This window comes from Tribolium madens, unplaced genomic scaffold (assembly GCF_015345945.1).
Source record: "Tribolium madens isolate multiple individuals breed KSU strain unplaced genomic scaffold, Tmad_KSU_1.1 Scaffold_96;HRSCAF=242;Tcas5.2_LG5, whole genome shotgun sequence".
In the NCBI taxonomy this organism is placed as follows: Eukaryota; Metazoa; Arthropoda; class Insecta; order Coleoptera; family Tenebrionidae; genus Tribolium; species Tribolium madens.
Window position 1 is genome coordinate 15,105,512 of NW_025401068.1, and position 25,500 is coordinate 15,131,011.

Below are 25,500 nucleotides of genomic sequence, written 5' to 3' on the forward strand. Positions count from 1 at the left end.
AAAAATTTTGAATTTTTTGAGTTTTTGAAGGTGAGCGGTAGTAAAATCGTCAAAATAGTCAATTTATCTTAAGTCGTAAAAACGGTTGAAATATYGTTTTCTAGACGTAAAATTACTCGCTGAACACGATTCAACTAGTTAGAATACTCTACGATGCATAGTTTTTGAGATATTGAGTAATAAAGTTAAGAATAAGGGTAAAAGTATAAGCACTATATCCGATTTTGACCAAAAATCAACATTTTTTGATTCTTATGAAAAACTAGTACTATATGTAAAATTAACCGGAGAACACGCCTGATAACATCGTTTTGACCTAGGACTCATAGTTTTTGAGATATCAATTTTTTTTTGAAAAAACTAAAAATGCTTTTGTACCCGGAACCATAACCCGGAGCGACTTCCGGTTTGCGCCAGTAAATAGATAATTTTAAGCTAATTTTAATGGTTTTTACCCCTTTGCTCTAAGTTCTATAGTTTCGTAGAAAAACGCGTTTAAAGTTTCACAATTTTGACAATTTTCACTTTTGAACGGCGATTACGACCAAACTATTAGACTTAGAACAATCAGTCCAACTCCATCGTAATCAGCATAAGAAAATTTATCGACTGAGGCCAAAGCCAAGTCGATATCTCGCAAAAAAAAATTTCAATTTTTAAACGCCGATTACGGCGAAACTAAAGGAGATAGCGCAAAATAATTGGGAAATTCGTAATTAGCGCGTCAAAATCTATCGGATAAGATAGGTTTAAATTAAATCTGAGACATGTTTAAAAACATTAGTTTTTAAGGGGGGGGTGTTGACAAATTTTTACTTTTTTTTATTTTGTAAATTGCGGCAAAACTGTGTCTCAATGACATAATATTTTGACCTAAACCTATGTAAAATGTTCCGGGGAATCGATTGGCGTCAATTAAACTGCAAAATTCGTAGTAGTTTTGAAGTTATAGTCGGATTTAAATTCTCGATATTTTTGACTTTATCAGAAATTTTCTCGATAACTATTCATCGTAGAGCACTGAAATTTTTAATATATAATAGAAAATTCAATTTTCTATCCAACGGTACCCAATATAAGAGGTTATCTCTAATAAGTCCGGAGTTATTGCCATTAAACCGCTCGGGGTGCCAAAAATCGACCAAAATCTCGACAAAAATCCAAAAAATTTTTAACTTTAAAATTGATCTATTTTACGTTTTTTACATTTCTAGAGGTCTTAAGGACTTAAATAAATGCAGAAAACGACATTGGGTCTAGTTTCAAAAATTTTGAATTTTTTGAGTTTTTGAAGGTGAGCGGTAGTAAAATCTTAAAAATAGTCAGTTTACCTCAACTCGTAAAGACGTTTGAAATATGGTTTATCACAAAATATATTATATTACTTTCAAGTTTATGACAGCAAATCTTTGCCTGACACTTTAAAAAAACTTATTGAACTAATCTAGAATAATATTAAATATTTCAAGGTTCCTTTCTGTAACGATTTGGCAAGTTACGTTTAATCAATAAGTGGAAGTATATTACATTCTCAACGTCGTTTCAATAGTGAACGAAACAGAAAACAAAATCAAAAACGTAATTAAAAATACATATTAGCTTAAACGCAGGTATCCTTCTCCCTATAATGTGGGATACTCTTCCTTTATTAGTCCTTTGGCCTACGCTGTCGCCTCCATTGCGGTTGCTGTTTCTGTTGACGGTGCTACAGCAATTCAGCCTGGATATGTTTATCTATGATTTATTATTAAACTGAGTTACATAAATTAATGTTGTCTTCACAGCTATGTGGCTGCCATTCGTGAATCCCACCGCTCCTTTTCCACAAGGACCTTTGGTCTCCAGTCAGACCACATTAATGCCGCCTCAGCTCCAGAAACTCATAGATTGCTAACCACATTTTAATTTGTGTAGCTATCTCATTAATTAAAAATTCACACAAGACCAATAACGCACTTTATTGATATGTTTTTTGATGGAGTGAGTTTTAGATTGCAATTGCTCACTTATTTATATGTTTTATTATGCATATGTGTTTACAAAGTTAGGCAATCGAGTTTTTGTATCATAATTTCAAAGAGATAATATTAAAGATTATTATAGTTTCTGCACACCTAAAACTGCAATGGATACACCCACATTTAGGTGGTGGGTTTGTGTTCCGAGAAAATTGCTCCACGTTTTTAATTAAATTCATCTGGAAAAACTTTATTTTGACTTATAAACTTTTTATTAGAAAAACTATTTTACAACTAACAATTTGAGTTTGTTTTTATATTTTTTTAAATGAATTTTTTATATGTTTTAAGAAACGAATATTAAATCATGCAATTTTTTACATCTAAACTTATTTCTTATAATTTGTTATTTGACTAAGGTAGGAAGGTAGGTAATTGCAAAAATATAAACAATTTAATAAGAAAATTTTATTAATTTCTACACAACGAAATATTTTTTTCGACGTTAAATCCTTGGTAAACCGTTCATTAACTGGCAGTTAGTTACAAAACAAAGGTATGTTTACACATCCAATAACTTCCACAATTATGTATTAAAATGGATAATATTAAATTATAACGTTTCCTGGGTTAAGTCTGAATCTTTATGGTAATTGTAAGGACAACAATGTGAAAACATTAATTCAGTGTTAAGCAAAATTTAAGTATTTATTGTCACAAGTTGAATAAATTGTTCGTGATACGAATCACGCTTTGTTGCATCTAAAAAATATTTTTTGTTACAAATACAAAATCTAATAATATTAAACACATACCGTTAATTTTATCATAATGAACAGCTTTAAACCATTCTCTTCTATGTTCCTTATTTGCTGGACCCCAGTCTAGGGTCGGTTTTAAAGCACTTTTAATTCGCTACAGAAACATTTAAAAAAAATTGCCAAATTTTGTAATTTTTTACCTCAATTAAATCACCTTCCTCTAAGTATAAAAGTCTGTATCCCATATAAAGAGGAATGCATATAATTGAAGCACCACAGGAACACCAACCTAGTGTAATAGACCAGTCGGGAAAAGCAATACCTCTGTATGTAACTCTTGTGTTAAATGCTATAGTAGTTACAAAAATAAACTAGAAAAAACATATTATTCTACACTACTCTGAAAACTGAAAAGAACAAAAAACTTTCCTAAATTTTTTGGTGATTTTTGAAAGGGTGTAACTCATAGAAAAATGGTCGTATCTAGTTTTGAGGTCTTTTGGCAAATATTTTTTTTTGCTACGGTTATCACGCAATTCTAAAACCATAAAAATTTTGAATTTTTTTTGCGCTATTACTTAGAATTGCGTGATAACCGTAGTACAGAAAAAATATTTGCCAAAAGATCTCAAAACTAGAAACTTAAAGCTTCAAAATGTTTTTTTTTAATCTACGACCATTTTTCGATGAGTTACAGTCTTTCAAAAAATACCAAAAAAATTGGGAAATTTTTTTTCCTTTAATTTTTTGGAGTAAATATTAATAATTTACATAGTATATTTTTAGTGTGTACAAAAGTACCAAATTTAAAAAATAAGCAAACTGCACGCACCGTAAGTATTAAAGGATTAGTTATTTTCCATGAAATGATCCACCACCAGTGAATTTTCTTTTGTATCATAAATTCTAAATCTTTAACAAATTGTTGCATACCATATGTCCATCCCACAATAAAAACTTCTATTAAACAAATTAAAATCACGGAAATTGATGCAGCGTACCAGTCAAATAACTGTAAGAGATACATTCCTCCCTACGATAAAATACATAACATTATTTTTTTATAAATATATCACAAAAAAGCTTTTGATAAATTTTATCTGACTTTATTGTCAACACTGAAAAACATTGAAAAACTTAAAAACAGAAGAAAAAAGTTGCATTTCTCCTTTTTACACCACTCAAACCAATAGTTTTTCAGGTTGGATATTTTTTCGGTATTAAATTTACATATCATAAATATGGTTTAAAATAATAAATTGTTTTAGCCCACCTGTTATTTGTGTTTGTTATATACTCGATTCACTACATAAATTATTATTGCTTGTGTATGTATTAACGAATACACAAAATGTATTTTAGTTATAACAAGGTGCGTAATTGGAATTTAATTTGAATGAATGACTCGCTGAACTTACATTGGTGACAAACATAAACGACAAAAACATCATAACCAAACAGGAGACTAAAGTTACCATCATCTTGTGTTTTCTTAACGTAGGAAATTCGTCAATAACGCTAGAAATAATGGCTTCTATTTGAACAAACTGTAAAAGTTGTTGGTAGGTGTTGATTCCAAAGATATAAATCCTACTTACGCAGCTGTCTAGACCTAGGAAGAAAAGCATAAGAAAAAACAAAATCGCCCAAATGTGAGGCCAAGGCAACATCGTAATTGCTTCCGGATATGTGACGAAAGCAAGTCCGGGGCCGCCAGTTGCGACTGTTGAAATCGGCAAACCGGTCTCATGAGACATGAAACCAATAACGGAAAACACTACGAATCCAGCAAAAATACTTGTCCCACAATTCAAAATTGGCACAAGGATTGAATCACTAAAAGTCAGGAAAATCATATAAGGACGCTTTGCAAAAACATTAATTCCTATCAATGTGTGGTACTGGATGTAAATCGAATAATTTGAGTCAGTTTAATTTTGAATTTTACTCTCTGTAAATTAGCTAAACATTTTATAAATTAAGTATGTGATGCAGTAGGTTGGTATATGAGTAATTCCATGCCAAAACGATCACATTTAAAACTCATTGTTTCTGATTTTCGTAAATTTGAGATATGTTATAGAACGTGTAAAAATAAATGACACGTATTTCACCGTTTTGTACTTTTTCAATGTATGTTGAAAAAACAGAGATGTACGAAATTAAGTACCTCGGAGCAAAAAGAATTTTTATCTAAAGAACAAATCAACATATTGAAACGAATTGTTTTTTTAAATAATAGATATAAATAGGTACTTTACGGTCGTAACATGAAAAAAATGTTAAAAACGTCTGTAAAAAAATTTTGACATTTATTCTTTAAAAATTGACATATTTCTTTAAGAAATTTTTAAATGTTTCTTGCAAGTTTAGAAATTTTTTATTCCAGTACACCTGACACTTTCTTAGTCTTCCCAACTGTCTTTTGTAGCACGATGTTTTGAAACGTCTCGATTGGCATTTTTACTACTAAATTTAAACATTTCCCTAAGACTTTTTCTTCTTCTGAAAATCAAAGTCAGTACATTTAACACTTTTTTACTCCAAGCCAAACTAATCCGATTAACCCAAAGTGGCCTAAAGTGACCTGAACCGACCTGAAGCTACTGGAAGTGACCCAAACACTATTTTTTACAATCTAAAAGACACTTTACAAAATAATTTTATTTCCATTTAATGATATTGATGATCTTGTATATGTTTTTTTTTTATTATTATTTAATAAAGCTACGATAATTTTGCCAATAAAAGCCACAAATAACATAAGACAGAGTTACAATTTAGGATACAGCTTCCTCTTCTAATAGTCTGTAGCAAAAAAAAACATGGAAAATTATTTTTCCAACGGAAACAAACAGAGTCAAAGTGCAAAATTTAAACTCTCATAACTTCGAAATTTTTATAGATAGATTTTTTTACATTTTTTCCATGCTCCTGGTATCTTACCTTACATGGCATGTTACGTTGGTCCGGGACTTTTGACACACCCTGTATAATCTAATCGACTTGAAAGACTGCGATTTTTTAAATGATCATTTTAGTCGAGCGAAGCTCATAAAAGGTACGCGAAATCTACATACTTTTATTTAATATCAGAAAATAGAATAAAAAAAATATAGAGAGTACTCTTCCTCAACCGAAGAATTTGTATTTATTATTGATATTTAAAAAAAAAAAAATATTAATAAGTTATTGGAAATTATGTGTTTTCTATACAACAGTTTATTGGTGACGATAATTGGTAATTTTTCTATTTAATTTCCAATGAAACGTTACTTTCAGGCGATCTTAGGGGATCATGCACTATGCAGCGCTCTCAAATAATTTTTTTCAGCCATTTTTAAAACGTGCGTTTTGAAACTTATGTGAAGACATAGTAAAGATATGAAAGTTTTTACATAAATTTTTTGAGAATTTTAAAAATTTGCGTAATTGTTTATTTTTTCGTTTAAACAATATATTTTTAAATTATTTGTTAATAACAAATTTTTAGAATACATGTATTATCACGTCCATAGTGTACCTACTTATATCTATTATTTAAAAAAATTGTTTCAATATGTTGATTTGCTCTTTAGATTTCTTTTTGTTACGAAGTACTTAATTTTGTACATCCGTTTTTTCAACATACATTGAAAAAATAAAAAAACGGTAGAAGACGTGTCACTTATTTTTCACGTTCTATAACATATCTCAAATTTACAAAAATCAGAAACAATGAGTTTTAAAAGATAAACATGAATAAAGACAAAAATATTTGTTTTTTTGCTAACAACTTACAGCTGATTGTTATTCCTAAAGTCATTGTAACTTGCCATGTTAACAATACCTCCCCAGCCTGGACCTAATGAGAAAAAAATTTGACAAGCAGCATCTGCCCACACCTAAAATGTCAACAGGAGTTTATTACATTACATTTTTCTTTAAAAAAAATAGACCTTTAAATTTGTAAGTTGATGCCACTGTGGATAGATGTAAAAAAATACTCCGTCCCAAGCGCCAGGTAATGTTAGCCCTCTTATTAGAAGGATAAATAAAACAAAAAAAGGAAACGTTGCTGTGAAATAAACAACTTTGCCAACAGTTTTCACACCCTTTATTATGCAAAGGTAAGTTATGACCCAAGCTATAACATTACATAAGAGAAGAGGCCAAACAATACCTCCTTGATCTTCAATACTGTCTGATATCTGCAAAATGTGGTAACTGAAAAATTATTATTTAATAAAAGAATGTTTGAAACTTGTCAACTAACTGAAAAAACTCGTCGGCTGGAGTCTTCATCCTATTTTCAAATGAATCATTTTGATGCAAAAGGAAAGTTTCGTTTGTGTGATTTTTTACAGCGTTCTGACCACCCAACTAAAATAAACTTAATTTTTATAAAAACTATTTTTTGATAAAACATTAAACTGTATTAGACTTTACAATACCTTAACACAATGCTCGGTGTTCCACGAATGGTCACAATTGGTCCAAGGCAATTTTGATTGAAAACAATTTGCCAAAAAGAACAAAGGGTATGCTATAATAACATTATAATAAGATGTGCAAATGGCATTTACAATTACAATAGCAAAACCAACCCCTAAAAAACACATTTTTTAAAGAAAAATAAAATACAAATAAATACCTTTAAATAAAGGAGCAATTTTAAACATAGTAATACATCCAGTGCTTGCAAACTGTCCTAAAGAAGTTTCCAAGAAAAATAGCGGAATCCCGCAAAAAAACAGCATTAACAAATAAGGGACGAGAAAAGCACCTATAAATATTTCTGACAAATGTATAAATTTTGTGCATTTTCTCACCTCCTCCATTCCTGTAACACAAGTATGGAAATCGCCACACGTTTCCTATGCCTATGGCATAGCCCATACATGATAATAAGAATTCGTATTTAGTGGCCCAAGTACCACGATTCTCATCGTGTGTAAAAAAACTGTCAGTAGACATTTAAGTAGCTTAACTGTCGTCAACTTACTATAACCATAAGCGACCTCCCTAACTTGAAGCAATTATTTTATCAAAACTGTAATTGGCGTGTTATCTCGATTACAGCATTGAATCTGTTGCTGGTTATTTATAATGATTGTCCTATTTTAAATAGGTAGTAAAATTTTTATTAAGTATTTATGTCGTAATCTCCTGTCCTGATCTACTACTCGCATCAGACTTACCTTACGAGCCATTTTTAAAAACATATACCTTTTTTTCAGATATCTACTGATTTTAAATAATTTTGAATTGATAATATTTTTTAAAAATAGATTTTTTTAACATTCTTCTCATGTTTTCAGTATTTTGTGTAATAATGTATTATAAACTTTGCGAATTTTGAGACAGCACACACATTTATATTAAAAAAAATAAACACTGTACCAAATTGTTTTGGGTCATTTTTTTATTTTGATTTTCTTAGGTTTTTTAACCTTTTTAACATCAGTGCCACTTTTTGTCTCTTTTAGCGTTTGACCTAACCTGGCTAATCCAAAACTAATCTCACAAGTCAAAAACTTTTCGACTTTTGACTTTTTTGAAGATTTGGATTTTTTACTTTTTTTTGATTTTTTAGATTTCTGTGATTTACTTGACTTCGTGGATTTTTTTGATTTCTTATCTGCTCCTTTCTTCTTATCACTTTTCTTATTTTTTTGTTTTGCATCTTCTTCTTTTTGCTCTTTCAGTCTCTTCTCTTCTTCAGCCTTTTTTCTCAAATTCTACAGTTAATTATTGTAATAATGTACAGGATGTTCAAAAAATCGCGCACTTCCTTGAATGGGAGTAATTGGGTAGTCCCCCAGAGTACTGAAAAAAAGTTTAAAAAATTTTGACATTTATTTCTTGACATTTGACATTTTTTTAAGTCTATTTAATGATAACGATGATCTTGTATATGTTTTTTATGATTATTTACTAAAGTACAAAAATTTTGTCAATAAAAACCACAAATAACACTAAACAGAATTATAATTTAGGATACAGCTTCTTTGTTTCCTTTTCTAATAGCCTATAGCAAAAAAATTGGAAAATTATTTTTCTAACAGAAATAAATAGAGTCATAGTGCAAAATTTAAACTCTCATAACTTCGGAATTTTTAGAGATAGATTTTTTTAACATTTCTCTTGTTGTCTAGGGTACCGCCCGATGACAGTGTCACGGAAGTGCGCGATTTTTTGAACATCCTGTATATTAAAATTGCAAACTTACTTCTAGATAACTGTTTAACTCAACTGCATTGCGTCCAAAAGACGGGTCTTCAGACCAATAAAAGTGTATATTATTTTTCCAATTAGTCGTAAATAAGTTGCAGTCAAAATTAGCTAAAGTCACTCGCTTTAAGATTGTTTCTTTTGGTTCCTCTTTGATTTTTTCTTTACTTTCTTCTTTTGTGCTAATAGATTTCTCAGATTTTGTTTTACCTTTTTTGTTTTTACTTTTACTGGATTTTTCAGATTTTTTACTACTGGTTTTGCTTTTTTTGTCTTTTTTTGACCCTTTCTTTTTCTTTTTTTCTGGTGGTTTGTACTGAAATTATTGGGTTAGTGATTACTAGAAAAGAGTTAATGACAATAACCTGCAAATAAATTACAGAGACGTTCACACAACTCCTAAAAGTGTCCCTATAAGTGAGTAAATTATTTTCAGGTGATTGCAAAACAAGTGGTGAAAATTTTAAATTGTTTCCCCAAACTTTTCTTTGAGACTGAAATGCGTTATTTATCTTTTTTGGGTTATATTCATTTGGGCGTTCATAAGGAGATTTTCCACCTTTTTTAGAACCTTTTTTTGTACTTTTCCCCGACTTGCTTTTTTTGCCTTTATGTTCTTTTTTCTTATTTTTTGCTTCTTTAGATTTATTACGTATTAAATTTTCATCACTTTCTTTGTCTATTTCCTCTTTAATATTTAATTGAAACAAAGGCATTTTAAACTCAATATGAATTGTTTGTTTCACTTTTTTCTAAAAATTATCAGTAAAGGAATAATGTTATTAAATCATAAGTATTTTTTACATCAGTTTTTGGTAATTTTGGTGGCTTTGGCAATCCAGTCAGCTTCAGACAGTTTACAAAAAATTCAGAAAAATGTGCCTTTTCCACAAAATTTTCGGTCAAGGCTCTATCAGAGGCGCTTAATTCAATTCCGTCCAAAAATATTAAATATGGAAAGCTGTTTAATACCATATCCTTGTAGCCCATTACCATCTATAAATGATATATACAAAATAGTTCTACAAACAATTTTTGTGGCGATCAAACTAATAATTATTACTAATAATTTAACTTAGCTTTTAAAGACACATTTTTTTTAATTAACCGACGAATCTTAAAGTAACAATGATGCTATCTATTAATTTGACCTTCAGATTTAAGTTACAGTTTTCTGAATAGAATTTACCGAGCATGGGTTTCCTTGTAGTAGCAACCCTTCTAGATTTTGAAGCGATTTTATTTCTTCTAACACATCTGCTAAACGATAGATGTCGCAATCTGACAAATCTAAAGATTTCAAATTGTTCAAGCGTCCACAAGCTGCCAGTAGATGTAGGTGACTGTCTAAAAAAATACTTTAGGTAAAAGTACAATAGTTTTAGGAAACTAAAACTAATTTTTAAAATGAACATTAAAATTAGAATTTTTACTTTATTGAAAATAAGTTATTTCCCTTACCATTTTTTTATAATTCACTATGTATTGGATGGTTGTTCAATTTTTGTTAATAGTTGAAATGATATAAAAATGTACTTTGCTTGTTTTTTTTTTTCAAGACCTTTATTAATAGTGCAGTAACTAATGATTTTAAACCAATAAATTAGTCCAATAATAATTATATTGCAAGTATTACAGTAATTTAACTTTTCCATTACAACACTATAAATTGTAACAAAAATATTCATAACAATTAAAATAAAACAATTAAAATGTAAACAATATTCCACTAACGCAACTGCCAAATGATACATCTTTATTATTTTTTTTTAATTGTTATTAATTATTCACACTATTTACAGTTTTTAAAGAAGTTAAGTTGCTAGTGATTTTAACATAATTTATTCTTCGTCACTGTCAAAATTTACGGTTTTTCTCCCGTGTAAGGAAGTTTTGACAACCGTTTGGCATTTCTCAATACAAAACGTCAAATTATTTTTAACAGATTTAAAGCAAGTTTAAGCCTTGTTGACTCCAATTCGAAGAATAAAATGTTGTATTCCATTCGTTTGAGTGTAAATCGGACGCTTTATTCCACCTCGGTCAAATAAAGAGTCCGATTTACACTCAAACTCGTCGAATAAATAACTATTATTAATAAAATAAGTTAAAAGTTTTAAGTGTAAATTGTTTTAAAAAATACAAGTCCGAATTAGGTGGATACCTAGGGTACAATATTTAAAATTAATCTTTTTTTAACTTAATTACTAATTTTCATGTGTTCACAATACCTCATCTAACAAAACAAGTACACTAGTACAAATATCCATAAAAATAAATAAATTTTGAGTAGTTATAATCAAAAATAATGAGGTTGTTATTTCATGTAATCATGTTCTTATAGAAAATGTCGCCTCAATAGTAAATACCAAACCTAATACATCCACTTAAATTAGAACAGCTGCATCGCACGACGATATATTATTATTATTTTAGTACCAATCGTCGGAAAATTGCATGGTTTTCGTCAATAGAAAAGCGTAAAAGTTTTACGCCAGGTAATTTTTCCCTCCGGTATACATCCATTCCCTGGCGGGCCTTAATAATGTAACCGTCCAGTCCGACTCGACTTGATGGTTTCAGGAAAATGAACTTCTCAATTTTTATGTAGTGTGTTAAATATTTCAGTTTGGACAGCAATGGCTATATGCCATTTTTCAATGTCTACAATGATCATGCACGTCTGCTGTCTGAAATCGAAATTGTTTAGTTTATTATTCAAGTCGAACTTTGAAAAAGGCAGTGCAGTGGGAGGAAATGCGTCTGTTGCTAATAAAACAAAATACATATAAATACAGAGATATTTTTTTTATTCTGAACATAGCCCTATGTTTGAATCTATTGCTGTTATTCAATGATAGTTTCAGTCTACAATTTAAAAGCAACGAAATAAAAAAATATTATTTAAATGATGACGATGACATGCAGATAAGACAGATAAGTACTTCACTGTAAAAATTGATGTTACAGCAAATTTTTTCTGAAAACAATAATTTAAAAAAAAATCTTAAATTTTTGCTCCGCCCCTTTTTTTGTTTTTTTTGTAACCGCTGCAAATACGAAAAAGATAGAAAAAAGTGTGAAGGACAAAGTTGTAGAAAATTAAATTTGCACCATATCTTTATTTCTAACAATTTATGTTTAAATGGCTTCTTGGACACGCCACCACCAAGCGAAATGTTTTATCACTAAAACATTTTTGACTGTCTGTAGAGGTGTCGCGGACTGTTTTAAAGCGAATTTAATTCTCTACAACTTTGTCCTTTACACTGTTTTTCTATCTTTAATCGTATGTGCAGCGTTTTCAAAAAAAAATTGAAAACATGAGGCGAAGTAAAAATTCATGTTTTTTTTTCTAAATTGTTGGTTTTAGTGAAACTTTTGCTATATTTTTATTTCTTACTGTGAAGTATTTAATGTTGTTTTGTCTGTTTTGTCATTATCTTCATTTAAATAAAGCAATTTTTTATTTCGTTGCTCAATAATTTATTAAATTATAAACGCGAGACTTTCATTGAATAACAGCAATGAATTGATCTGTGTTTTTTTAAACTGAACATAGAGCTATGTTTAGATTTCAAAAAATGTCCCTGTATTTATATGTGTATGGACCGAAAATAAAACCAAAAATTAGGTACACTGAATTATTTAAATATCCTTACATTTAACAAAAATAAAACGAAAAAAATGTGTGTTGCATTTAACATCGTTAAAAAATATTAATTCATATTCTAATCAGTTCATAATAAGTTGTAATTTCTTAACATTTTAAAAACGGAACTTCTTTGAATATGTTTTTGTAATTATGTTTATAGAAATATCGTTCAGAAAAAAAATAGTACTATTAGCACAATTTTAGCATTTTTGAATGGCAACTTTATAGGCTTATTCTCTAAGTTTTTTAACTTTCTGTGACAAGACTGTTTCTAGTATCTAAAAATGTATAATTAAATATTTCCTGTCAGTTTCATAGAACAATATTCCTAATAGAGACTTAATAGAAAGTAAAAAATTGAGAATGTAGCTTCAGAGATTTGAAAACTTTTTTATTTCAAGATATCGCGTAGTTTTTAAGTAAAATTTTATTTAACTTTACAAAATCACTTGAATCGCAAATATTTTACAGTTTGTTTTCAAAAAATTTTTTGTTTTTTTAAAAATCAGCTTTTATTTAGGTACCAATCAAAGACAAAAAGTTTTTTATTCAATCTTCCATGTTAAAATTGAATTTTATCTACTCTTTTCTTCATGTTAAATTGAAATTGTATCGTCTAGATGATAAAAAATACATCCATTTTTGTATATGTGCGGTTGTTAGTTGCTAACGATCTTTGACATTAGATATCATTATTGAATTTTACTTTGACATTTATAAATATCGACCAAATTGACTACAAAATTAGTGAGGATTGAATAAAATTTTATATTGTACACGACGATAAAATTTTTATTATCTTTAAGCATAAATTGCTCTCAAAGATAAAACTCAATTTTATCGTCTTGTTTAATAAATAACTATTATTTTGTACTCAATGTTAAAGAGTGCTTTTATTTCTAATTTTAGTAGATAAAGTAGTCTTTTATCGTCTAGTGAAATAATGTAATTTTTATCTACTGGTTATATTCTGGTAAGTGAGTACAAAATAAAACGAAATATTATACACGACGATAAAGATTGTTGATCTACTCGTGAAAAAAGTCCACTCGTGACTTCGTCACTCGTAAACTTAACCTTTTCACTGGTAGATAAACAATTTCTTTATCGTCTTTATAATAAATAACTAATAATTAAATGTTTTTGTGCTAGAATAAAAACCAAGCACTTTGGTTTAGAACGTGCTGATAACAACGGACTTGTTGACAAAAATTTCACATTCTAAACCAACATTAATTTTAAAGCCTTTTTAATTCGATTAATAAACTGGCCTTAATGTTGTAATTGGTATCACACAGAAACAAACATAAATTTTTCAGCAGCTTACTAGTTTTCTTACCTAGAGAATGTCCCATTATACTAAAAAAAATTAAATAAAATTTAAAACAAATTAAATGAACGTAAAAATGATAGTGTTAAATACAGACATTTCCTTTTTCGGTTGTTGAAAGAAAAACGAAATGTTCAGTTGACACGAATGCCGCCAATGAATATTTTATGGGCGCGTGTTCTGGCCAGATAATGATAAGGCAGGTAAATAAATAGGTATAATGCAAGTACTTTGCAGGTGATTTTCTATGGGAAAAACACGGCTGTCCAAGATACTAATAGCTTCAATTCATCAATAAATATTTTATTTACTATCTGAAACCTATACTTTTCAAAGATTACAACATTCGAGTGTAGCACGAAAGAATTTCTTTTGCATCATTCATTCATTAGAAGAGATTGTTAAATGCACAAATACTGAAAACCGATTTTTTGTATTGCAATTTTAACCTTTGTGTGTAGGTATTAATATTTAATAAATCAATTGAAAACAATTAAAGTTTTACGAGTGGCTGTTCGACAACAAAAACCTGTCAAGATTATTAATTAAACTTCGGACATATGAACGGATAAGAAGACAGGACCGGCATTATCACAGTACAGCAGGCGTTCAATGTGCATGAGAACCAGGTGTGTCTCATGATTAACGTGATGTTACCACACGGTAATAAATCAGAAATCATTAGGTGACAAGCCAATTATACATCAGAGAGCTCCACGATGAGAACAAGTGACATTCGCGTATGATCTCAGTCGACTGGATCCCCATTTATCACAGCTAAGTCTCTCGCTTCAGAAGTCCCTTAATTATATGTCCTCGCCGAGTCCGTACCTAGTGATGAGGTACGCGGTTTTACTATAATTATTAATTAGTCACTAGGACACTTTTGGGTCTAGTAAATTGTTTTTTGTCTACACAGAAATGTTAATAAAGTAACGTCTTTTAGAAAATGCTTGAAATATCAAGACAGACCAAGTCACCCATTTGTGAACCGTTTTTACGACTTAAGATAAATTGACTATTTTGACGATTTTACTACCGCTCACCTTCAAAAACTCAAAAAATTCAAAATTTTTTAAACTTGACCCAGTGGCGTTTTATGCATTTATTTGAGTCCTTAAGACCTCTAGAAAMGTAAAAAACGTAAAATAGATCAATTTTAAAGTTAAATTTTTTTTGGATTTTTGTCGAGATTTTGGTCGATTTTTGGCACCCGGAGCGGTCTAATCGCAATAACTCCTGACTTATTAGAAATAACCTCTTATATTTGGTACCGTTAGATAGAAAATTGAATTTTCTATCATATATTAAAAATTTCAGTGCTCTACGATGAATAGTTATCGAGAAAATTTCTGATAAAGTCAAAAATATCGAGAATGGACCGTTTCAAAGATATTTTAATTTAAACTGAGGACTGCACAACGCTGAAATCAAAAAATATGGATTTTGAATAAATGATATCCACGGCAACAAATGACCATGGTCACAAAAATCTCTACCAGGCATCTGTTAACTTTGACGATAAATTTTTGTAAATTTTTTATAAATTAAATGCTACGAGATCGATTTGGATTTATTGTAGATTACGTTTGGAGTCTGAAGTAAACTCTTTTATTAAATATTTTCAATTAATCGCCCAAGAATCGTCCAATGTCAAAGTTGACAGATGCCTGACAGCGATTTGTGAGACCATGGTCATTTGTTGCCGTGGCTATCATTTATTCAAAATCCATATTTTTTGATTTCAGCGTTGTGCTGAATTAAATTAAAATGTCTTTGAAACGGTCCATTTTAGGGGTATTAAAGGTTATACGTTTTTTATTCGAAATTGATTACTCTATCTATTTGGGCAATAAAAAATTGGTGTTAAGAAAGCAAAAAAAAATGGAAAAACACAGCAACTGCTGGAACCGGAAATTGAGTGGATGTAGACCGGTTTTCGTGATTATCAGTTCAAAAGGTATGTTATCACAAGGAAATGTTCCAAATTTTAAAATTTTTGGTCAAATAGTTCCAAAGTTATTACAAAAAGATCAAATCTCCATACCTACATTCAGAGGGCTGTAAAATTCTTATCAGTAGAGATAGGACACGAGTTATTATTTAAATTAATATCATTTTACAGGTCATTTTTGAGGTTCAAATATTGCTTCATATTTATGAATAACCCTGTATAAGGGACAGTTATAGTACAAATGTGCTAAAGTCATTAGTAAATCTTTTTATACAACCTTACACTTTGCTAGCTTTTGATATTATGTATGAAATTTGATTGTTATTTGTTTTTTTGCGAATGAATTTCCAAAAATTACTTGGAGCGTGAATTAAATCACTTTCAACATTTTGAATGTACTTAGCATTTTTGATACAAATTTTACACAATTTACGGAGTTTGGCCAATTCGTTGTAGTCTAATATGGATTTGGAATCCTTATATTTTTTATGAGCAGTTTTTTTAGCTTTCACAGGATTAACCATCTGGTCAAACCAGATAGGATAACTTAACTCTTTTTTAAGGGGCACAAATTGCTCACACGTCTTATAAATATGATTGTATAAAACATTAATCGCACCTTCGACATCGAGATTTTTAAAACTTCCAAACCAGTCAATAGACAAAAAATAATTACATACAGTGTGCGCCAGAACTCGCGCCCCAGAGAAAAGTTTCAGGTAAGATAAGATACCAGGAACATGAAAAAAATGTTTAAAAAATTCTATCTGTCAAAAAATTTTGACATTTATTTTTTGACATTTGACATTTGTTTATATCTATTTAATGATACTGATGATCTTGTATATGTTTTTTTACAATTATTTAGTAAAGGGACAAAAACTTTGCCAATAAAAGCCACAAATAACATTGAACAGAGTTACAATTTAGGATACAGCTTCCTTGTTTCTTCTTTTAATAGTCTATAGCAAAAAAACTTGAAAAATTATTTTTCCAACAGAAATAAATAGAGTCAAAGTGCAAACTTTAAACCCTCATAACTTCGAAATTTTTATAGATAAAATTTTTTTAACATTTTTTCATGTTTCTAATATCTTACCTTATATGGCATTTTTCTCTGGGGCGCGAGTTCTGGCGCACTTCTTCTGTATATCAGAATAACAGGCACACTTAAAATCGGAATAATGAATCACAAAATTGTTGTAAATATCACAGACTAAATCACATTCGGTAACAAAAGGAGCATGACTTACATCTATCACAGACAAGGCATTATCACATATAGATAGATTCATATTATCACAGTTTGAAAAACAAAGGTCTAATACATTATCATTTATATTCCATACGTTACTAAATTGATTTAATGAACATGATGATAATCTATCAACAATAATTTCTATATTTTTGTTGACCTACAATTGCAACAATGTTTTCTAAACTAAAATTTCTATTTTGAAGGATTACTTTCTGATAGAATCAAAAGCAAAAAATAAGTGTAAAATTTTTATTTCAAATAACTGATAGTTTAAAGAAAGATTTCCCGTTTGATTTTTTTGAGTTTGACTGCAAAATACCAAATAATTAAACAAAAATTGATTAGTTTAAGAAAAATAGAAACACGTTTCAGGGATTATCACTACAATAATAATAATGGTTTTAATGGTGGTTTTCTGGCTAGAGCGACCCAAAGCTGGGTCGCTTTAACGTCCTTTTCCAGCGAAATCCAATTGAAAGCTTACAATACGAAGCATATCATTAATCAAGGGAAAACGTTATCATTTGTGACAACAATAAACGGCCACTTCAAGTGTCATTCTTTGTGCAAATGTCAACTGAAAGCGATATGTGCTTGGCTTAAATTTCGTATAATTTATATTACTTTTCAACAAAAATAATGAATGCATCATATTCAGACAGGACGAAATTAAATTTGGAAAAATTTAACTCACTTGCTGCTTTTGTTAACATTGTCTCCTCTTATCTTGTTTTACACCATGTGAAATGTGAGTTATGCACTTATCTTCTGTAGCAATTTAAAAGAAATGTTTCTCTTTAAAGGCATGAGTGACATGTAATTTTTAACTATTATTTTAGTGCTATTTAAAAGCATGCAAACTGTTTTAATTGCCTTGATTTTAGTAAATATTATTTTTATTTAATAATAATAATAATTTTTTTATTTGTGATTTAATTTTCTTTTGCCTATTTACAACGAAAGTGAAGAACAATTAATAAGGGTTAAATACGAGACGCAAAACAATTTTACGTAAACTACCCGCCATTATTTTTGATGAGTTTTTTCTCATGTGAGGGTTTTCATTAGTCCGCTTACTTATTTTAAAACACACTGTCTCCCATTACTCCTAATTAGTTTTGTTCATCCGTCTGTTAAGAGTCTAATTTTACCGGTGCCACATGTTCCTTTTATAATTTTCATATAACATTTTGCCTGCTTTTAAAACATTCGCACAAATTAAAGGCAAAACTTTTTAAAATAATTTGCATATTTAGACCCTTACATGTCTTTAGCCTAGTGCCTTGCTGCTGTGATTGTATAATCGAAACAATTTTGAATATTGCAAAAACTATAAATAAAATAAATAAATAAATAAATAGCGTATTCAAAGGACATTTTGATGCGCTCGAATTTCATCCCTTGGGTGTAGAAATTTTAATAAGTCCCAATTAAACTGGCTTTTAATATTTTATTCTGCTAATTTATTCTGCTGGCTCTGTTTCGATGTTCGAATTAGAGCAGCATCGGTCTAATCTGGTATTTCGCCACATTAACAATGAACAATCCGACAGCAAGCCAAAAATACAATTTAATGAATATTTAAACCCTCACTGACTGCATACCAAAAAATTAAATCATTTAAATCATCCAACTACACTACATACTTTTTTCAAATCACTAACGTTCTTCGCCATTTATATTTACAAAATTATACAGGATGTCCCAGCGAGTTAAAATTTTAAAAAAATGTATAGGACATTAATAGATACCTACTAATCTAGTGCATCACCTAAAATTCAACCATACAGCATGTCCCAAAAATACGTTATGATAGAAATTTGTGTTTTTTATATGAAACACCAAATGTTTCTTGGCATTTTTGGATGTAGCCTTTTAAAACAATGTTTTTACGCTAAAATTTTATTGTTTTATTTCTAAATGTCTTAGTTTTTGTGTAATACATTTTTAAAAAGTGCAAATGTATGTGGCATAGCTTTTCTATTGTTTAGAACATTTTTATCTCATATTATCAGTGTGAGTGTATTTAGTTTGAATAAAAAATGATATTAATAAAAAACCTTGAGAGCAGATTGCCCACACAACTGTATAGACTTAAAACAGATGCAATGCTAAAATAAACGTCGGAAAAGCAAGAAAATAATAACAGAGTTTTGATGTCGGATTGAAGTTGATCCCGTATTAGGTGAGATTAGTGTCACTGTGTCCTCTGCATTTTCGGTTAAAAGTGGTGAAACGCCACATTTCCGTCTGAAAATAAAGGCAAATTATTCGAGCGCAAAAATTCGTCTGATCTAATAAATAATAATTAAAAACTAAACGAGGTGTATTATTTCAAATGTCACCTGGGTGTCGGAAATTTTTCACGGAACATTTGCACACATTTCATTTAGGTGAACGCGCGCTGCGGCTTTTGGACACAACCCGGTGGACCAACAAAGTCTGACAAAACGAGATAAAAGTTTATACAACCCCTTTACGAGGCCATAATAATTAATAATACGGACATGCGGGTCTGCATCCGCGACATTAAATCATAATATGTTTATATGACCGCTGTGTTAATAAGTGTTAGTCTGGCACCCGAACGGCCAATTCGACGCCACAGCTAGAGATGAACTTGTGGGTGGATTGTATAATAAATGTGCACACCTGCCGGTATAAATGTTTATATCAATTAATATATCTACTATTAGTTTTGAAACCCATTTTAACAAAATATTTGAGATTATTCCTGATTTCTAAATATACTAAATGACACACATATCCGTTCATAAATTCCAACACCAATGAAAAAGTTAGACGTAAATAAAAATTTAAACAATTTATAAGCAATACAGGGTGATTCATCTCAGCTCCGGTCTTCTGTAGCTCAATTATTTTTTTAAGTGGCAATTTTGATGTTTTGTAGACTTAATTTATATTCAAGCGCATTTCAGGAAAATATTTTTGATTATACCATCTGGCCAAAAAATAAGTTACAATACAAACTTATGTTTTTTTAAACGAAACACTAAATGTTTCTTGGGATTTTTGAATGTAGCTTTTGATTTAAATGTTTTTAAGCCCAACTTCTATTAGTTGATTTTGCTTAGTTTTTGAATTAAGTTGTTTTTTTTTTGGCGAAAACATCTTTTTTTTAAATTTATTACACAAAAAGTTAAGAAAGCTGGAAGAAATTTTTTTACCAATGTAAAGAGGAAAGTACGAACTTTATTAAGACTTTAATATTTTTTTAATGATTGCAATCAAAAAGTTAAAAAAATGGCGAAATTTGTTAAAAGTAAAATAACTTAAAATATTTATATGGAACACCCTATTTTTTATTTATTTTTTATCTCATAGAATGATAAATTGTCTATCTGAAAAAATAAACTTTTGATGTCTACAATTTATAAATTAATAGATATTTAATTTTAAATATTAATTGTGGCAACAATAACTATCATTAAAATGAGCATTGTTGACACTAAGGTAACCATGATAATTATTTGGGATTTGTCCAGAAATTGAAAATGCCGACATAAATATCGAAATTCGAATTGTTTTATTGTAAAAAGAAAGAATAATAGATTCAGGGTAACATAAAAGTGATTATTAAGTGATATTTCTTCTATGTCTAGTGCAAACCTGCACTTTTTGGCTATTGAAATAATGATTATTATTATTTTTAATGTTTATAGTTAAATATGTTTTTAGTTATTAACTGCAGAGACTTCAAAGTAAATGTTTTTGGAGATTATTTAATAATCTTTTAGATGTAAAAACAAAAAATAGGATGTTCTATTTAAATTTTTTTAAGTTATTTAACATTTAACAAACTTCAATATTTTTTGACTACAATACATTAAAAAAAATTATAGTCTTAAAGTTCGTACTTTCCTCTTTACGGTGGTATTTTTTTTCATTAGCTGTCTTAACTTTTTGTGTAATAAATTTTTAAAAGAGCTGTTTTCACCAAGAAAATCAACTTAATTCAAAAACTAAGCAAAATCGACTAATAGAAGTTTAGCTTAAAAACATTGAAATTAAAAGCTACATTCAAAAAGGTCAAGAAACATATACAGGATGTTCGTTTTTCGAGCTCCACCATGGGGATCTCAGTTATTATAAGATATACGAGGTCGGTTAAATTAGGGCAAAGTTGCGAATTTTTATGATAAACAATAAACTTAAAAAAAATTTAATGTGTCATTTTTAGTTTTTGAAGTATTTGAAAAAAACGGAAATTTGAAATTTTGTTTTTATTTTTTCAAGAGAAAACTAAAAGACGTTTTTAACTAGCACGGCACTTTTTTTACAAGAAATCTATAAATCTGTCATCGTATTTTCCAAAGCGCTCTTGATATCAGAGTTACAACACTCAACTTTGAATTTTCTTATAGACGCCATATTTGATTCCTGTTTTTTTGAAAAGTCTTTTCGTTCCTGATTACAACGATATATCACATGATATGATCAAATTTTACATTTTAATCAAAATTAAGAAAAAGCATTTTTTGCGAAGAGTGCTTTGGAAAAAACACCAACCAAATTTCAAATTTCAGTTTTTTTCCAATAATTCAAAAACTAAAAATGATAGATTAAATTTTCTTTTAGATTATTGTTCCGTATAAAAATGCGCAACTTTAACCTAATTTAACCGACCTCGTATTTCTTATAATACCTGAGATCATGGTGGAGCTTGAAAAATGAACACCCTGTAGATTTTTATTTAAAAAAAAACGTAAGTTTGTATTGTAACTTATTTTTGTACCACCCTGTGTAATCAAAAATATTTTCCTGAAATATTCTACATTAAGTCTACAAAATATCAAAGTTCTCAGCTACAGAAGACCGGAGCTGAGATGAATCACCCTGTATACTCGTTCCAAGTATTTTACTACTCATAATTTCTGAGTAATTATGTAGTGTAGTTTTTCGATATTAAAGTTTAATATACTCAAACTTATGTGAAACATTTTGTCGAGTCTCCGTAATAAATAACGCACCAAAAAAATACTAATGCTAATAGTGAAAAACTTTTGATGTTTTCCATTACGAATGACAGAGCACCGTTAATGTGTGGTTAACTTTTACGGTCCAATGCGACCCTCAATATTGCCTCAGCAGTAACAGAACTATGATATTACGGATACGTGTAATGGCCAACGAGAGATGGCGTCTGCTAATTTGGCTAATTGAGAAATGATGAGTAATGACGGAGAAATATATCATTGGTATTTTGAAACGAAAACGCTGTTCGCTCATGACAATAAGACACCTAACACAGCCCTTTCATTTTTGTGGTAATATAAAAGAGAGGCTTTCGTTTTAACTCCAAATTTAGCATATTTCTATCTACCTTTTTGTGAACTGATTATACGCACATTCTGACCAATTTGAAAAATATGCATAGTGCAAAAAAAGTAAAAAACAATAAATAGCAATACCAGTAATTCTCTACTTAATTTAATGGAAGGTTGGTGAAAAAATACTTACCATTTGTTAATTTGTTTCTAGCTAGCCCCAAGTGCAACAAATGTTTAGGGGGTTTGTGTGTTAAATCATCTAATGATTTAATTTCGTTGACGTAGAGTTCAAGAAATTTTAGTCGTCTAGGAAGTACCGAACCGTCGATATTTTCAATCCAGTTACCACATATAATTAGAATTTGAAGATTTCGAAAATTTCTTATGCCATCATCTACCATATTTATCTAGAAATACACAAAACAGATGTTTTACGTAATTTTAAAAGAATCTACGCCAGAAAAGTGTAATAATGAGCAATACATAATTCGAAATCAATTAAAAATAGTGAAAAATTGTATGCAAGTAATTTTCTGTAATTTGTGCATACATTTCTCAAATAAATGGCAATAATTAATGTCAACATTTATTTATTTTAAAGTAATTAGTAAACTACAAGTTTCTAAATTTTAAAACTTCTGAGGTTTTTGGACAAATAAGTTTATAGTTTTAGAGAAAATGTCCATGACAAGCCCTGATTTGATAATAATATATACAAATAAAATATAATAATGTATTTTATCCGCAAACATCACAAAAGTGACCACTTTTATGACTAAATGTCACAAATAAAAGTTTTACCTTTCAGCCATGGAACAAAAATTATATTTTTGCCCCTAAGCCTTTTTACTTTTAGCATGACATTATTGAGACTTACTAATTTCTTGTGTCTTTCACTGCTTCAACAATTTCTGGAGAGGTACATACATCGTAGATCATCAGTATTCGACATTTTGCACTACCAACTGCACTAGTTAAAGTAATAAACACTTTCGAGAATCTCAACACAAATTTCGATATTGACGCGTGATTTTTGTTCATCATGATGTCATTAGTTGGAATGCGTCCTGATTATTTTGTTCATTTACTTGCTAATTACAATGTTGCTCTTTACTCTTGATCTGAATAAGTTTGCGGATAAAATGGTACAACTAAAAGTGGATTTATATGGCTTAGTTGAATTATTTGCCTCACTACGTTTGGCAAAATAAACGTTAAGTTCGCCACATGCACTATACTCATTTTCATATTAATGTGCATTGAAGTAGTCGTTGAAAAGGGTCATTTTAAGGTGGCAAACATGCGAAAATTCAAACAATCCTTACTTTAATCTTTCCTAAAAATGTGTACCTCATGTAGCAAAAATAATAAAAATTAGCAACGTAATTAACATAGTGTAGCAAACTTTGACAAGATTTTTGTCATTATTGATGTGATTAAATTTGTTCTGAATGACATTAATTACACTTTTTGTGTAAATAGGCCTTTAAATTAAAGATTTATTTAGACTTCTACAACCTACTTCATGCACTTTAATATGAAAAAGAGTATACATTTACTCCTAATGACATAATATAGGGTGTTTTGTAAATAGACCACCAAAAGAAAATGACAAGTAAGATGAGATACCAGGAACAGTAAAAGATGTTAAACAAATTCTATTTATAAAAATTTTGATGCTATGAGTTTAAATTTTGCACTTTGACTGTAATTATTTCTGTTGAAAAAATAAATAATTTTACAAGTTTTTTTTGGTACAGGATATTAGAAGAGGAAACAAGGAAGCTGTATCCTGAATTGTAACTATGTTTAACGTTATTTGTAGCTTTTATTGACAAAGTTTTTGTACCTTTACTAAATAATTATGATTCATCGGTAACAATAGACATAAAAAAATGTCAAATGACAAAAAATAAATGTCAAAAATTTTCGACAGATATAATTAAAAAAAAATGTTCCTGGTATCTCATCTTACTTGTCATTTTCTTTTGGTGGTCTATTTACAAAACACTGCTTTTGACAAATTTAATTAATTTACAATTTTTTTTTACTTGTTTAATTATATGTGGACTAAGTAATAAAACAAGTATTAGATGAAAAAACTTACATGATAATCATCCATTCTTAGATGCGTCGCATGTTCATAAAGAAAGTCACAGTCAATTTGCTTCGTTTCTGTGACAGTATTATTCAAGTATTTTATTACATGGTCGAACAAATTATTATTGTAATCAAACAGGTTTAGTTGTCTTGAATTAAAGTCCCTCATAACGCAATCCATAATGCTCAGTTTATTCGTATTGAGAAATTCATTTTGACATTGGTTTTCATTGAAATCATTTAGGTAGGTTCCGAATACTGATCGGCGCAATTTCACCTGCAGAGCGATCGTAAAAGGCACAGCAATTTCAGACAAAACCTTATTTCTCAATGTAACTCTGTTGCGAAATAATTTTTCGTGTGGCGTCCAAACAACCAAATCATATTTTTCTTGCGGAATCGCTCTGATTTCCTCATTTTCAATTTCGGATATCATTTTGTTTCAGAAATGTCACAATAGTAACTGAAATATGCCAGCCAAACGTCAGAATGTAAAATTAAAACAGGGGAAAGCTATGAAAAAATCATCATCTCGATGCAAGATTTTATTACAACAGAGCTTAAATAGAAAAACTCCCTCCAATAAAAGGAAACGATTCGATTTTGCTTTGAATTCAATCATTTGGTGTCTCCGCCTTCTCCGGAAGCTTGTTTCATTTGTTATCTTGGCGACATCTTCTGGCTTTAGAGTCGATTGTCGGGATCATATAACAAGAGATTTCGGCAGCTATTGGATCTAACTCGGTTTTCTTGCTGAACAAAGCGTTTAGTAATGACCACTGCTGAAAAGAATTGGGAAATTTTGTTTTTCAGGGTGGGCTTACAAACCGATCTTCTATTGGCCAATGTTCCAACCGCATGTCTTCATTTTATCTTTTACCGACGATCCTTCACGGACTTTTTATGTCCCTTAATTTAACAGTGTGATAGTGGCAAATTTGGACCAAGAAGGGTCATGACTCATCATCTCCATCAAATTC

General features: G+C 29.6%; 1 protein-coding gene across 3 annotated transcripts; it reads right to left on the reverse strand.

The window, feature by feature from the left end:
* Positions 1-2,454: 2,454 nt before the first annotated feature.
* Positions 2,455-24,988, reverse strand: LOC123012699 (sodium- and chloride-dependent glycine transporter 2-like). 3 transcript variants are annotated; one of them, XM_044410777.1, is made up of 18 exons: positions 24,528-24,988; positions 22,611-22,827; positions 10,122-10,279; positions 9,737-9,928; positions 9,298-9,684; positions 8,931-9,248; positions 7,531-8,439; positions 7,353-7,484; positions 7,153-7,307; positions 6,975-7,081; positions 6,658-6,925; positions 6,500-6,603; positions 4,318-4,555; positions 4,138-4,266; positions 3,552-3,752; positions 2,920-3,090; positions 2,774-2,873; positions 2,455-2,720 (listed from the first exon to the last, which is right to left on the reverse strand). In XM_044410777.1, the coding sequence occupies exons 7-18, from the start codon at positions 7,673-7,675 to the stop codon at positions 2,659-2,661; spliced, it is 1,812 nt and encodes a 603-aa protein (XP_044266712.1). In that variant the 5' UTR covers positions 7,676-8,439; positions 8,931-9,248; positions 9,298-9,684; positions 9,737-9,928; positions 10,122-10,279; positions 22,611-22,827; positions 24,528-24,988; the 3' UTR covers positions 2,455-2,658. The 3 variants fall into 3 exon arrangements, with proteins under 3 accessions (XP_044266712.1, XP_044266711.1, XP_044266710.1); XM_044410776.1 differs by lacking the exons at positions 2,455-2,720; positions 2,774-2,873; positions 2,920-3,090; ... (6 more) ...; positions 7,153-7,307; positions 7,353-7,484 and having other exon boundaries at positions 7,699-8,424; XM_044410775.1 differs by lacking the exons at positions 2,455-2,720; positions 2,774-2,873; positions 2,920-3,090; ... (6 more) ...; positions 7,153-7,307; positions 7,353-7,484 and having other exon boundaries at positions 7,699-8,439.
* Between the last annotated feature and the right edge of the window lie 512 nt (positions 24,989-25,500).